Below are 16,653 nucleotides of genomic sequence, written 5' to 3' on the forward strand. Positions count from 1 at the left end.
GTTTAGTTTGAGTTTTTGCGGATACTGGAGAATAATGAAACTCCATGTAAAAAAAAAAAATATGTTAGATTGGATTTCCTGTCTCAACCAAGTGGGCTTTTTGGAAAAATATTTTTAAGTAATCTCTATACCCAGTGTGGGGTTTGAACTCACAGTAATGAGATCAAGAGTTGCACCTTCCACCTACTGAGCCAGCCAGGTACCCCAGTCAAATGTGCTTTCACCTAATGAATCCAGAGTAACTGGAAACTTACATAAATTATGTAAAAGCCCATAATTTGAGATTTGAAAATAGAGTTGGACTTTGTTAGATATATAGCCAAAGTATCTCTAGTGTTGAGGGATCAAAAGCAAAAGAATATCTCTTGAAGTTTATTATTAATACCTCTTCAGTTTCTCCCTTGAAGATTTTTAGTGGCTATGAGACCACTATGATCTTCTTTCTGCTTCCTAAATAAATACAATTGGATGTTAGGTCTATAAAAGAACATACTGGGCTCACAGGCTTCTAGTCTGCAGGTCCTCTATATACCCCCTCTTGAGTACACAGAAAGTGGGCAGTTTCTAATCTAACTGAAAGAAAGGTCAAGTATCTTATGTATTTATTGACTTAAGTTGGAATATAGCTTCTAGTGTTATAATCAATATAGGGAAAGGTCGTCATTTCACTGTGATCCTCGATGCATATAGTTTTAAATTTCATAAATTGTAATGCTTTAAATAATATGCTCTTGTTGGTCCTGTAACAAGGTTTGCCTTTTGACAATCAAAGATTATTTTTATTATGTGGATAGTTTTTCTTTTTAAAAGAAATATGTTTGATCATATTCTTGACTATACTGCCTCAAATAATAACTTACAGTAAGTTAACAGCTTGACATCTTTTCAGACCCAAATTCATCAACAAATTTAGGTTTCTTGAAATCCCTTGATATATTTTCATCGAATACTTAGTTCTAAACTTGGGCATTGTAAATACAGTCTAAATATTGAGGAAACATGTTCATTTTGTTTGTCTCTATCTTTCTTAGAAAATAAAAGGATCCTAAAAAGCTCATGGTAGCAAGTGAAGTACAGTATTTTAAAGTTATTATTATAGCAGTTCTTTTTCTGATGTGGAAAAAACTATTTGACTAAATTGCTTTAATACTGATTTAAGAACATGTAAATTTCTTTATCATACGTTTTTAGTCTGAATGGTTTTTGTCAAACTATTTTATTTTAGTTTTCTCATTGAATGTGCACTGAATTTTATGATTTGTTTCTTCCTTTTCCCTGTTTCGTCTTTTTTCTTTGTCTTACTCTTCCTCCAATTTTATCCCTTTGTATCAGACAAGACTTGCAGGCTAAGAATGACAAAATTAGGATTATTTCAGCTTTCTCTGATGTTGACTATGAAGAGCAAGAAGGTACATATGAGGAGATAGAGGGGGAAATACCACAAGAGTTTCTAGAAAACAGTAACATAAAGGAAGCAAAAGTAAAAGAAATTAGAACTCTTTCAAAAACTGATAAATCTTACAGCCGTCAAGAACAACAGAAGTACAAGAATTGGGAAAAGATACCATCACAGGGCCAAGAAACTGAATTCTCTACTGCCTTTAATTTTGACCTTAAGTATGAAACATCTGTGTTCTCCAGTTATCCTCAGAAATATGATACAGTAGATAGGAGAAGAAAAAATAAACCCTTATACCATGATTTTGAACACAGTCAAAGAACACAGTACAATGAAAGACCAGAAACTAAGACTGACTTCAAAAGTACATATCCTGACACTGAAAATTGTAACATTTGCCACACTGAAAAGAAGAAACAAAATTACCCAATTTTGCACCCTTATAAAAACGGCTTTGTGGTCAAGAGTGGCATCTGGACCACCAAGTTGGAAAATCATGATTACGATCTTTCTGGTGGTTACAAGAACTGTGAAAAATCATCTGGCTTAAACCAGCATGTCACTAATTTCACTCCATTAGATATTCTTGAAGATTCTACTAGTAGTACTTCTGAGGAACTTCTGAGCTCTCCTCTCACTGATAAGCCAGAAGGTTTACTGTCACCAATAAGTCATCCATCCAATATCCATCATAGTGGAGGCTTTCCTGAAGAATACAATGTAACAAATCCAGCATTCCCATTACAAAAGATGAACTGTGATGCAAACACACTTGGAGATCTGTCTGGGTGCCCCATGGAAGAGATGACCCCTCCCTCTCTTGAGGAACCCAAGGAGGACTATGTTGATACAATGGATGAGCTTCAGTGTTTGGTAGAAACTGTGTCAGAATATTTAGCAGAGAAAGAAGAGGAGATTAATGGATTTGGTTCCCTTTCACGAACTGAAAAATCACTTAAACACAATAGTACTGGTAATAATGCAGAACAGAAAATGCTTGGAGATCAAATACCACCTTTAACCATTGTCAAGAATGACAAGGACAAGGCTGTCTCTTTCCCTGAGCTGAATGGAGTGAAATGTGCTGTTGGTTCTTTGTTCAGTTCACTTACAGAAAAGGTAGGTTCGGGAACAAAGCATCTAACAACCTCTGTGGAAAAGCTGGTTTATTTAGTTCCAGAGAAAACAGAAACTCTTGATCAGATAGAGACGACTAATTCAGGATCTAAACCCAGAGCCAAGTCTGTATTGGGGAAGGATCTTTCCATGCGATCTCCATTATCCTCTCACACAGTTGATAATAAAGATTTTGGCAGAAATGACAAAACTTCTGAAAATGAGCACACAGGTGGTAAAACTGGAAATTTAAGCCTTCAGGATGCAACAGAGACTACTGGAAGGGACTCCACTCCACAGAGTCAGAGTTCAGTTATAAAGTCTGTTTTCAGCATGTTAAATCCATTAAAGATCTTTTCCGAAAAGGATGAAACCAAAAAAGATGACCAGAACAAGCCAACAAGAAAGGAAAGCTTTGTTGGGTGTGGTTCAGAGTCAAATCAAAGGAAAGACGCCCTTGGCAATGACAATAAAATCATCACTTTAGATAGGCATGATGGAGAAACTACAAGCTCATCCCAAATGCCCACAAGTGAAGATTTGTTGTCTTCCCAAGTGACCAATGAACCTTCAAGCTTAGGTGGTTCTGCAAATAAAAAAGATGATATTGAGAGTCTCTTGGAAAGAAAACCCTGTACAGATTTGTCTCTGGTACCACATCAACCAAAAATATGTGCCCAAAACACTGTAGGACATCCTTGTAAAGCTGGCAGTACAACTGCAAATAGAGAGTCTTCTTCAAAGACAGTAGAGGGGGAGAAAGTTACTGGTGATGATGATTTTCTTGAGCCACTCAGAAAATCCTTTAGCCAGTTTTTGCTCACTTCACCTGAGACCTGTTCAAAGGAAACTTTGTCAGAATCTATGAAAATTCACCAGTTGGAGGAAGATGGATGGGAAAGGGGCCATAAGAAAAATGGACATTCCTTTTCCTTTAATAGAAAACTACATATTCCATTTTTCAGAGTTCTTAGTCATTCTGAGAAACAGCAAGATTTAAGAGAGAAAGGAAGCATTTTTCCTCTTTTTAAATTTCCTTTCACTGATGGTCGTACCACTGTCAATGACCAGAGTTTTCCTGACTCAGCAGTAACTGTTGATGAAGAGATCCAAAGAAACTGCCATGAAAATGCCAAACTTAACTTAATAAAATCTAGTTCAGTTCCAAATATTCATAATAATTTAGGGAAACCTGATGATACAGAAACATTTAATAAAAATGACCAAATAAATTGTCCTGAAGATACCACACTTAATAGAATAAAGTCTAATTCTGTTCCAATTATTAATAACGATCTTGGGAAATTTGGGAATATAGAGAAATTGAATTCAGGTGGTCACACAGCAGCAGAGAACTGTCAGATAGATACTTTAGCCATCCCTGAAGTTGTGTCCAAAGAATATATTCCTTCAGATTCTTCAGAAGAAAGTAAGACTCTTACACAAGTGACATCTTTAACAGTATCAGACTCATTAACATTTACTTCTACCATTTCAAAATCCACCTTGGTTAATGAAATTAATGAAGACAGACTTGTAGATAAAGCCTCTAAGAAAAGAATCCAAGGAGGCCTCCTTTCTGGCCTATTTAACAGGTTTTCTTCTCTTGAAAACTTGTCTAATCAACAAGAATTAAATTTGAAAAGTGGTGACTCTCATCATAATAATAATACTCCAGGATTACTCTCTGGAATATTTAACTTGATACACAATAACAATGTGACTGATTGTAAACCAGATGAGGCAAAGTCCATGTCTTTAGGCAATATAAAAAGTTTGAATGGAAATAAACATTTATCTGTGGATGAGATCCCTGTTACTTCATGTGTGACTTCTGAGAATCAGAGGAACCATGTTGAAAAAGAAGAAACATCTGGCTTAATAAAAAACTTTATATCTTTACCTAAAGAAAACATACCATTATCTGATGCTTGGGTTGATAATGATCATTGCTCTCCTATGTGGAAAAACCAGCTAAGTGAAAAGAATTGCCCCTCTTCTGAGGACAGGATACTTGACTTTGCTCCGAGCACTCAGCAGGGCCTCTTAGAGAAATCTTTGGCTGAGAGGCTGACACCACACCATGTTCTTAAGGAGAAAATACATGAAAATTCAAACAAGTTAAACCCACATACATTAAATACTAACATTCTTAATAAATCAAACCACTATCAGGCTTTTGAAGAGATGAATAATCCTTTCTGTTCTGAATGGGACTCTGATATAAAAGATTTCTCTAAAAATTCCAGAAAACTTCAGCCAGTTTATTATATGCTAAATCAAAATACATTCCCATCAGCTGATGTTTTCTTGTGGCCTGACTCAGAAAGCTCAGCAATAAATTTTTGCCAAAAGGATCAAACTGCAAATATCTTGGAGTGGAAAACAAATCCAAACAGTGTCATTTGGCGTGACTTACCATATGAATCATTGGACCAGTTAGCATTTAATGAAGATAACTTATTAAGAAGTGATATGTGGGCAGCTCACTCATTATATGGAAATTCATATCTTCCAATTAGTGAGACTACGAATTCACTAGAAGAATTGCCCATTGACTTAAGTTGTTCTTCAGGTTATGAGAAGACTACATATTCTGTAGTTGATCAAGAATCATTAAGAATGGACGAAAATTTTGTTTTTTCAAGTGTCAGTTATGACTACCAGGAATGGTGGTCATGTCTTGAAAATGGAGTGTGGTGGCCATCAGAGAATGGAGATTATGGATATTATATGTTTCATGATGGTCAGTATATGTATTATCTCCTCACTGATTCTACTGGGCAGTATGCCTATTTATTTATACCTGATTGTTCTTATCAAGAATATTTGAATTGTGATTTACAAACAAATGATCTATCAAGTATTATGTTGGATGACAGCATTATATCAGCCTGTAGTTTTAAAGTACATGACAAGGAAGATGAATTATCCTGGTATTTTGAAGAGGAACCAATTGATGACCCTCTTGATTTATCTGTAGTTTTGCCAAAAAGTGAGGGACCAGTGTATCTAAATTTAGGAACCTTTTCACAAGTACTTGAACAGTCAAGTTATGGCCAAAAGGATCAACCATTAGATTTTTCAGGCTATAATCTTCAAAAGTTTAAAGGAAATTTTAGATCTTTTGAAGAAGTGGTGTGTAGTTCTGAAGACTTTGAATATATATTGGATCTCAGAAATCAGCCCCAAACTATTGGTAATCATGACTTAAATAAAAATCCTGTTATAGAGAGAAGTAAGTATCAGCTTCTTGCTAAGGATGCATCAATTTACCCTTCCAGTTTCCATTGGATTCAGTCTTCTGAAGAAGCTACCTCTTTGGTTCATTTTGAAGATATGACTAATAGCCTACAGCAAACAGGAGAGATGTCATCACTGAAAAAAGGAACCTCATTATTTTCTGCTTTGGGTGCTTTGGTTACAAGGACTTTGAATTTTGATGAGAATGAATCCTTAGAGTCTTTGGTTTTAAAGAAAATGAATCAGGAGTCAGACTTAGCAGAGCTCACAAATGGTGGTATTCAGTCATTAATCTTGAATGAGCAATTAGAGAATAACTCCCAAAATGAAGAAGAAGGTCTTCTCAAGAAGGATTTAGAAAGAAAAACAGTACCCAATGTTCCGCAACCAGAATTTAAAAATATGAAGCAAGAATTCCCTTTAAATAAAAGTATTCATGTGAAAAAACAAAGTTTGTTAAAATCTGTTGTCCAGGTAAGCCAAATAACTCCTCAGGCTAAAGCAGATATAGAAAATGAGGAAATCATTACAGTTGACTCTGTTTCCATTCCTCTTACATCACAATTCAGTAAGGATGAACCCAAGAACTGTGAGCTTCTCCATGACCAGTCTTCCAAAGAGTCTGAGAGTACATTATTTAAAAGTGCATTGAAACTCTTTGGCCGGGGAGAAGACCCTTCAGTAAGTGTGGTGTCAAATGGAAAACAGGCATCTGGATTTTTGAACCTTTTTAAAACCCAGGCAAATAAAGAAGGATCACCAAATTTAGAAAAGAATGAAGATAAAAATATACCTTCTCAGCAAAAGAATGAATCTTCTGGTGTTTCAAATTTTTTTGGTACCCTTGGGGACTTATTTAAAACCAATGTATCTTCTATACAGACAACTGAAAATATGTCTGTTTCCTCGATGGTTGATAAGGATGAAGTCAAATCAAGTCCTAATCCTGCACAGCTAAATAGCCAGGATGTTGGGAACTTTTCTGCTATGCCAGTTGCGTCTAAAAGGAAGGTTCGAGTTAGGAGTCTGAACAAGCAGATTACTATTGATGACAGTGGGCTAAAAGAACCATCAACTGTAGATATACAGAGTAATAATTTGACTGGAAAAGAGGTATCTTCCAGAGACCACCTAATCCAGCAATCACCAAATCCATCGTTCTCAAGAAATTGTCTCAAAGAGTCTTCCAGAGATTCTTCAATAGAAACTAACGTTGTGTCTACAGTGACAGAAGTTTCAGGAAGTAGTAAACTGTCTGTTGATATTCTGAGCAGAAGAAATTCAAATGAACAGGATCATTCTTCTGACCAAGACTGGAGTTTTTCAACTGCCACAACATCTCCATCTCAACCAGAGTTGCCAACCAGAAAGAGTATATTTTCTTTCCTGACTGGATCTGAAAAATCTGAGAACAGAGCCTCTGCTGCTCTACCAAGAACCAAATCTCAAGCAGAAAGGCTATTCACACTTCCTTCCTTTTTTTCCACTACTAACTCAAGCAGCAAGAAGGATGCCGCTCATAATAGCCCTTTTAGTTTCTTCAGCTTGTCCTTTTTGGACGAAAAGCAGCAGACTCCTGGGGAAAAACATAGCCTTTCAACAGTTGCTCCAGTGACTTCTCAGCCCTGTAAGAAGCCAAGTGTTTTTGTAGACATGAGTGGCACAATGACTAGAGAAGGTTCCAGTGGCAATAGAGATCGCATAATCCAGGAGGTAGCTCATGAACAGCAAATAGTTCCTTGTGTTTCTATTAGCAACACTACTGAGGTTACTTGCCTTACAGATGAGCTCAATGTAGAGGACTATCAGGGAAAACTAGATTCTAGTAATGGACCAGGGACATCTTTAGCAAATTTCCAGATGAATAAGTTGCAAGATGATGTTCCTCATTCACCAGGATTTCAGGTACAAACTGAAACTCTGCTCATTGGTCCAGAGACCCTTGGGGTAGCTCCCTATGAAGAAGAGCCTTTCATACAGGAAGTCTTCCCTTGTGACAACCTGGCCAAGTCTTTTTCACATGATAACCATTTGACTAAAAAGCTCAACAATTTAGACAGTTGTACTAACTACCACCACAATGAAAGATTTACGAGTGACCCTTTGAACTTGCCATTAGAAAAGGCTCTTGATGACACCTTAACACAGATCCTGGAGGCAACCTCCCCCTCTGTGGAGCAAGGGTATACAGGGCACTTCCAGAGCCTAGAGACAGATAAAGAGGAAGACAAATCAATGTTGGGCTCTTCAGTAGAAATGTTTTCAGGGTTTGTGACAAAAGTGAAATCTTTCTCTGAGTGCTTAATTGAACCTCCCAAAACTTTCTCTGGACTTTTCTCTTCTCCTAAACCTCCAACAAAAAACTCCTTTTTCTCTCTTTCTTCTCGTGCATCATCTCAGTCCCTCAAAGGTGAGTTACTTGGAATTTTTAAAAGTCCCAAATCAGAGACTCACAAACAAGAATCGCCGATCCCAGCTACTGCATGGCCTCAAAATGGTAGTTGCAGAGATAGTGTAGGATTAGTACCTCCAGGAAATTTATGGGGAGAAACTTCCTCTCCAGCACTCAATTCAGAATCTACTCTCAGTGAGTGTAGAATGACTGTGGTTAGTGCAAAGTCAGACTCAGAGATCCTGATAGATGATACTAAATTAACAGCTGAAATGGAAAACAATAATATTCCTGACAATATTCTAGAATCCCAAGATTCTGAAACAATTAGGGCTGCACCTTCTGTTTCAGAGGATGATACTGGACAAGGAGTATTGTCTCTGAGTGATGAAGGAGACATGGGGTTGTTGCAGGGCACAGACACAGAGACATCATTGGAAGCAGAGCACATTTCATTGCCATCACAGTTGGATCCAGATCCTACCTGTGTGGCCAAAGAGCTTCCTCCTCCATTTCAGCCACCTAGTCCTCTTGAGCCAGAGCCAGCTATGCAATCTACCTCCACAAACCAAGACTTCTTGGAGCTACAGGCAGCCAATTCAGTAGAAACCAATACTCCACTATTTAGTGAGGCAAATGTTGGCCAGAGTGCCACACCAGAAACCCCAGGATACCTTTCTCAACCACTCCTGGAGGAACCTGTGCTTTGTGCCAGAAAAAACTGTGAGATACTTGATACCCACAAAGATCTACCTGCAGTCCCCCAAGAAACAGAGCAGCCAAGACCTCTTTTTGAGATCCCAAATATGACCAATTGGCCAAAACTCCATTTCCCATCCTCTGCCACTGACTGTGGGAAACCACTGAGGTCTTTCTTTTCCCCACCTTCCTCCTCTGGCAATAGAGCAGCAGAGCCTGGTTTAATGGGCAGTTTTAAGAAGTTGTCAAATCTATTTGAGGGAGGTAGTGAGGGGAAAGGGAGTACACTGGCAGGTGATCTAAAACTAAGGTTTGGAAAGAAGCTGGATCTTTCATTCACATGGCCAAAAGAGAACAAAGCAGGCCCTGAACAAATCCCTGCAGAATCCTCTTCTCCAGTTTTGGTTATCAGCGGCGATCAGGATCTTAACTCTAGTGAGGCTGACAAAACTTTAGAGGCTTCTCAAATAGCTGGAGCTAGTGCTGAGCCAGCTACTCAGCCCTCTGGGACCTCTGAGCAGCTGGAGACCAAGCCAAGTATATGTACTCAAGAGCTTTCAGGGCCTGGAGAAATGGAAAACCAGCAGGGAATTTCAGCATCTGGAGAACACTGGGGTTCCAAAAGCAACCTCTCGACCTCCACCTGTCCTTCAGGGAGTCATAAGGAAGAACACTGCACTGTCACTGAGCTGCTTCACCAGCCAAAAACACAAGAGGAGGTGATGCCTGCTAGCTCTGAGTCTCTTTCAGATGTGCAGCAGCCAGTCACTTTGCATGGCATCAAGGAACCAGAGACCGACAAAGGGCCTGTTCTCATTGAGCTACTTCACCAGCTAGAAAGACAAGAAGAGGAGGTGGTGCCTGCTAGCGCTGAGGCTCTTTCAGATGTGCAGCAGCCAGTCACTCTGCATGACATCAAGGAACCAAAGACCAACACAAGGCCTGTTCTCAACTAAAGCATCATAAATGATTTTAAAGAATTGACCATTTATGATGCAGTGACTTAGTGGTAGATTAATGGTAGCCTGCTTTTTATTTTTCCTGTCTTTCCTAGCACCTGAGTTTTATGTTAACTAGGGGTTAAGTAACAAATAATGTGTGGGTCTCCTCATTCTTTCCCATCTCTCTAGTGCCAAATGTAATTCATTTATTGGAAGAAGGAACTTAGTTCTAAAAGAAAGGCTTTGCCCTGGTATTTACTCATTCTGGTTTGCTCTGCCTAGTGTAAAGTGGCAGAGAGAATGGAGGGTAGGAAGAGGCAGCAAGTAGTCATGTGGCATATATTAATTATAGCCACATAACAGGCTAGGATGCTTCCTTGGGACTTCAGCACTTATTAACTAGGAAGCGACCTACTTTGCTTTGCTTTTTCAAGTCTTCTAAGATACTTTCTCCAGTGGCAATGAGGTTATTAAGTAACATGCAAAATGCAGAGGTTGAGATAATTTATATATTCTATATCCTATTCCCCATGGATCCTGCATAGCTTCTTCCAGTCTTTGCCTTTTTGTACCCTTGAGGCTGGTGCCTGGTAAGTGCTTTGAATAAAGTGTCACAGGAGTTCAGGGCTATCATTTGCTGTAGTTCTTTATTCAGGAGCATTGTGCAGGGTCCACATGGAAAAGATACTATTTCCCCTAAGAGGAAGCACCATATACAGTGCAATTTAGGAATATTGCCATGACCTCCCACACAAAACTGTCCAAAGGGGCTGGTCTTAGAGGTTGGGTGTGTGTGTGTGTGTGTGTGTGTGTGTGTGTGTGTGTGTGTGTGTGTGTGTGTGTGTGTGTGTGTGTGGTGTGTGTGTGTTGTGTGTGTGTGTGTGTGTGTGTGTGTGTACACATTTGTTAGGAACTATTCAGAACAGTGACGTGGTGCCTGTCCTGCTGCCATGGGATGAAGCATCAGTAATTAGTCTGAAAATACCAGGTAATTGGGAGGAACCATAGGGAAAATATCACTAGAAAACAATAATGATTTATCTTCATTTGGCCAAAGGTAAAATAAGCCCTTTAGTTAAAAGTTTGACTCTGTGGCAAGGAAATTCTTTGTCCTTTTGCATGGAAACTTTCCAGCAGGATACCAGAAGTGAAAGGAAGGCCCCTGACTTGGGATAGAAGTATCCAAATGGGCTGGGATAGATCTGGTAGATCATCACCTAGAACCTCTTTTTTTTTTTTTTTTTTTAAGTTTATTTATTTTGAGAGAGAGTGTGAGCAGGGGAAGGGCAGAGAGAGAGAGGGTGAGAGAGAATCCCAAGCAGGCTCTGTGCTGTCAGCACGAACCACACGATCATGACCTGAGCCGAAAACGATAGTTGGATCTTAATTGACTGAGCCACCCAGGTGCCCCTCGAACCTCTATCTTGAATAGGACTGACTCCCTTAAATTCAGTATATGCCTCACAGGAGTAATTTGCAGATACTGCTCTTCTTTCTAATCATGAATCACTGCCACTTTCTCTGCCCTAGGTACTGTCTCTAGGAACGAATTAACTTTCTGGGTATGGGAATTGAGATGATTGAGAACAGGTTGGGCTGGCCTTTCTTCAGGTATAAAAATGCATTAATATGGCCCTGACCCAGATCCTAGAGTTGGACTTTGTCTACTTTATCCAAAACTGAGTCATGTCCTGAGAGCAACTCAGTTACAGATGGGCGAGTTCATCTTTGGGACATTCCCTGTTACATACCACTGTAACATTTCTGTTGATGAGACCATTCCCCTGAAGAGTTTTTTTTGGTCATAGACTTCATCTCCTAGTGGCTTCCATTACCTCATCAAGTAGATAGCTCAGAGATAATTGAAGGAACATCTCCAATCTCCTTTGGTCATCCTAAGGAACAGACATTCACATTTACAATTGTAGAGGAAGAAAAGGGGACATCAAGGGGACATCAATTTAATAAATAATAGGAAAGGGAAGTAGAGTTCATCCATTTTACTTTATGGAAATGAGAAGACTTTAATCAAGGCCACTGGACAAATTTCTTTAGAAGTCTGAGTAAAGGGGCACCTGGGTGGCTCATTGGTAAGCATCCAACTTCGGCTCAGGTCATGATCCCACAGTTCGTGGGTTTGAACCCCGCATCAGGCTCTGTGCTTACAGCTCAGAACCTGGAGCCTGCTTCAGATTCTGTGTCTCCCTCTCTCTCTGCCTCTGCCCTTGCACTCTGTCTCTCTGTCTCTCTCTCAAAAATATATAAACACTTAAAAAAAAAAAAGTCGGGGCGCCTGGGTGGCGCAGTCGGTTAAGCGTCCGACTTCACCCAGGTCACGATCTCGCGGTCCGTGAGTTTGAGCCCCGCGTCGGGCTCTGGGCTGATGGCTCAGAGCCTGGAGCCTGCTTCCGATTCTGTGTCTCCCTCTCTCTCTGACCCTCCCCTGTTCATGCTCTGTCTCTCTCTGTCCCAAAAATAAATAAACGTTGAAAAAAAAAAAATTGAAAAAAAAATTAAAAAAAAAAAAAGTCTGAGTAAAGAATTTTAGGCATAAACAACAGACTATTTTAATAATCCTTTTTAAAAAAATGTTTTTTAATGTTTATTTTTGAGAGAGAGTGTGCATGCACGTGTGCTCTCACACAAGTGGGGGAAGGGCAGAGAGAGAGGGAGACACAGAATCAGAAGCAGGTTCCAGGCTCTGAGCTGTCAGCATAGAGAGCCTGCTGCAGGGCTCGAATCCACCAACCGTGAGATCGTGACTTGAGCTGAAGTCAGACGATTAACTGACTGAGCCACCCAGGCTCCCCTAATCCTTTTGTTTGTTTGTTTGTTTGTTTTTAATGTTTTATTTATTTTTGGGAGAGAGACAGAGCACAAGCCGGGGAGGGGCAGAGAGAGAGGGAGACACAGAATCTGAAGCAGGCTCCAGGCTCTGAGTTGTCAGCACCCCCACATGGGGCCGGAACTCAGGAACCACGAGATCATGACCTGAGCCCAAGTCTGACACTTAACCAACTGAGCCACCCTGGTGCCAGACTATTTTAATAATTCTTTTTTTAATTTTTATTTTTTTTTAATGTTAATTTTTTTTAAGAGAGACAGAGACACAGTGTGAGCAAGGGAAGGTCAGAGAGAAAGGGAGACAGAATCCGGAACAGGTTCCAGGCTCCGAGCTGTCACAGCTGTCAGCACAGAGCCCGACGAGGGGTCACAGCTGTCAGCACAGAGCCCGACGCGGGGCTCGAACTCACAAACCGTGAGATCATGACCTGAGCTGTAATCGGATGCTCAACTGACTGAGCCACCCAGGCGCCCCAGTATTTTAATAATTCTTAATCCTACTTACAAAAATCACATTAAGATAAAGTATGCTTCAAAGTCAAATAAATGTAGGTTAAGGTTAAGTGCTATTGGAGAACCCAGCACATTGTATTGTTTTTCTTGTTGTGCTTCTGCAGACTAGAAACTAGTTCTTCTAGATTGTGAAGTTTGGACCTGTCTTCCCAGGAACCTCTTGTTTGTGATTCTTGCCATCTTTATTTCTGGATTTATCGTTACTTTTGTCCTGGTCTCTAGTTTGCATGTAACTACTCATCTGTCTTCCTCTCATTCTCACAGCCCCACCAGCAGTAGTAGGTATGGCTCCTCCTGTAATGTGAGTCAAGGAAGCTCTCAGTTGAGTGAACTAGACCAATGCCATGAACAAGATGATGACCGTCGGGAGAGGGACTCGATTCATTCATGCCACAGCTCTGGCAGCTTCTCCAGAGATGGCCAAGTGGGCTTTGGAGAACAAGAGAAAGCCTTGGAGGTGACAGGTGAAGAGGAGAAGGGGACAGCATGTGAACCCAAGGAGAGGAAAGAAGATGCCACAATCCATCCTCCCCCAGATCTGGTGCTACACGAAGACCGTGTCCTAGGCCCCCAGGAGAGGTAGGTGATGACTGCTTTGAGGAGTTCATGTGGTTTCCTCAGTACCTGCCTGTGGTAGTGTTAGATATAAGTGCTTTTCGTTTGTTTCCCTATAGCTGGGTATGGTAGTGATCAGGATACTGAGGGTTAGCTTCATACGCTTCTTTTGATTGTTGGTATAACTCCCTAGGTATTTTGAGGATCTCTGAAGATCACTTGGGTTCTTTGTAGTTATCTGCCGTGTACCACTCCTTTTTGAATCTGCAATTATTGGCCTACTAGTTGACCTATATATGGTAGTCTCTGATCTGGAAGTGATCCAACCCCTGCAGCTTAGTTCATTCAGAGGAGCTACTTTGGATGAAATAGGCTCCCCAGCCTATTAATATTTAAACTTCTTATGTGAACATTGTTTTGTTTTGTTTCCTGGCTGAGAAAACCAGGACAGAGTTAAGAAAGAATTGGTCTAAAAGTCAGATGTAACTCTCGCTTCTGCCTCCCCAGGGTCTAGCAGTATATCTGGAATTAATTGGTACCCATAAGAAGAAAAATTTTAAACCTGTCTTTTTTTTTTTTTTTTTTTTTTTTTTTTTTTAGAGACAGCAGGAGGGAGGGGGAACAAGAGAGAATCTTAAGCAGGTTTCATGCTCAGTGTGGAACCCGATGTGGGGCTCAAGCACATAACCCTGGGATTATGACCTGAGTCAAAATCAAGAGTTGGACACTCAACTGACTAAGCCACCCAGGTGCCCCTTTAACAGTCTTGTAATAAAGTTTAGTACAGTGTTTGAATGTTACTGTTATTGAATTAAATCAGTAGAGTTGCTGATAGATTGGGGCAGAGCATGGTTTTTCAGTCTTGGCACTGTTGACATTTGGGCCCAGATAACTTTATGGGAAGCTATCATAGGCACTTTAGAATATATAGTGGCATCCGCACACTGCATACCAGCAGTAAACTTCAGTTGTGACAACCAAAAATGTCTTCAGATGTCAGATTTCCTGTTGGGTACAGACCTGTCCCGGTTGAAAAGCACTGGAGTAGAGTGATAACAGCTAGGTGTGACTTAGATTCTCAAATTTCAGGTCTTAAAAATAAAGCGTCTCACCAGAAGTTCAGAGCAGTGAGTGCCGTTTATGTGGTAGAAGTTTGAAGAATGGTTGATGTGTGTATTCTACCCCTGAAGATACAAACTTACTTTCTCTTCTTACTTTTTCTTGATTTTTAGTCCTCTCTCATGGCTTGTCCAATAAACAAGACATCCAGGAGGTTTGGTTCACAACTCACTGAAAGATTGCTCTTTGTAAACCTTAGGTTTGTCAGATACCATTGTCTGGGTAGAGGTCTCGTCAGAGCAGCAGAAGTGCCCAACCTTTCAAAATTCTTAGTGGAGCAGGAAGGGTTCACAGGAACAAAATTCTGCCCTAAAGATGGATGCTATGTAGAACCCCCAAGGGAGACTAGTGGTCTTGAGAGGTAAGACACGAGGATTAGTCCCCATGTCTCTGCATAGTTGCAGGGCCCTTGTCATTGCTTTTACTAGAATCCTGAAACCTGACTGTCCCAATGAGCTGGCTCATTGGGTGAGTGAAAACAGGGGAAAGAAGAGAGGGAATGGATAAAAAGCTGAGGGCCACCTGGATGGCTCAGTTGGTTAAGCATTTAACTCTTGATTTTGGTTCAGGTCATGATCTGACAGTTTGTGGGATCGAGCCCCACACATCAGGCTCTGCGCTAACAGCATGAGCCTGCGTGGGATTCTCTCTCCCTCCCTCCCTCTCTCTCTGGCCCCCACGCCCTGCTCCCGCATGTGCATATGAGTGCACATGCTCTCTCTCTCAAAATAAATAAAACTTGGTTTTTAAAAAAAGCTAAAAGTTGTCATTTTAGAGAGGATTTTTTTTTCACATTGGCTATTTAGGACTATGCTGTTTAGTGGCCCAAATCACTAACAAGTATACACATGAATACAAAACATTTTACTTCAGATATTTGGCAGTTTTCCCTTGAGCACTGTCACCCTGTGGCCTGGGCTATTTTTAAGGAACATTCTTTTCTTTGTTACAAGCTTTCCTGAGGAGAAGGCTTCTTCACCGTTTACCCAAGCCAGAGCGCACTGGATCCGAGCAGTTACCAAGGTTCGACTCCAGTTGCAGGAGGTAGGAAATCTGTTTTTCTACTACTAGTTGGGACAGTTTTTTCTTTGAAATTGGGAGACATATGGTGCTGAAGAAGCAGTCAGTGATTAGTCATCTTTTTATAGTGTGCTTTTGGGAATGCATGACAAGTAACCTCGAGCCTTAAGAGATGGGAGGTGGCTGTTGGCTCCCTTCTATGCTGATTAATGGAAATCAAATAGACTTAGTGGGTTGAGAGCCTGAAGGCTAAGTTAAATGCTATTTTCAGTACCATTGTCATTCTAAGGCCATTTTATTTTGAGTTTAGGACTTGGAACCATTATAAGGCCTCTTAGGGTCAGTTGTTGTCTCCCTTGGCCATCCAGTTCAAGGTCACTGGGTGACCTATTATAGAGGGCCTTTTTAATGTATACAGAAAGGATGTTTTTAAATGATGACAGGTGGCTGTCAGTAGTATAATACCTGGCAGATATTTAAAATGCAAGCATGCTCATATATGTAAACACACTTAAAAAATAATTTATTTTGAAATATTTTCTAACTTAGGGAAAAGTTGCCAAAATAGCAGTATAAAAAACTCATCTTTCTTACCAAGAATCCCCAGTTGTTGACATTTTATCGCAATTGCTTTATCACCCTCCATCCATTATGATTAATCTTTTTCTGAACCATTTGAGAAAATGGAGAGATGATTGTTACTCCTAAATAGTCCTTTTTGCATTTCCCAAAAAACAAGACTACTCTCCTATATAACCATAATGTAACCATCCACATCAGGAAATCAACAATGCAACACTATCATCAAAACC

At 40.2% G+C, this 16,653-nt stretch overlaps 1 protein-coding gene across 14 annotated transcripts in view; it reads left to right on the top strand.

Annotated features, from left to right (window-relative positions):
* The window catches only part of UNC13B (unc-13 homolog B), a 258,065-nt gene that overhangs the window by 157,726 nt on the left and 83,686 nt on the right, over nt 1–16,653 (top strand). For 10 of the 14 annotated variants that reach the window (XR_015242813.1, XM_086683436.1, XM_086683438.1 and 7 more), the window contains 3 exons: nt 1,333–9,789; nt 13,412–13,726; nt 15,775–15,865. Coding sequence is in view for 13 of the 14 variants with exons in the window: in XM_086683436.1 (XP_086539562.1) it covers nt 1,333–9,789; nt 13,412–13,726; nt 15,775–15,865 (8,863 nt within the window). In the remaining variant the exon portion in view is untranslated. The remainder of the gene's footprint in view (nt 1–1,332; nt 9,790–13,411; nt 13,727–15,774; nt 15,866–16,653) is intronic. The other 4 variants (XM_086683449.1, XM_086683446.1, XM_086683445.1 and 1 more) reach the window with 1 other exon arrangement.

Source organism: Puma concolor, chromosome D4, assembly GCF_028749965.1.
Source record: "Puma concolor isolate L17-30 chromosome D4, mPumCon1.1.hap2, whole genome shotgun sequence".
Taxonomy (NCBI): domain Eukaryota; kingdom Metazoa; phylum Chordata; class Mammalia; order Carnivora; family Felidae; genus Puma; species Puma concolor.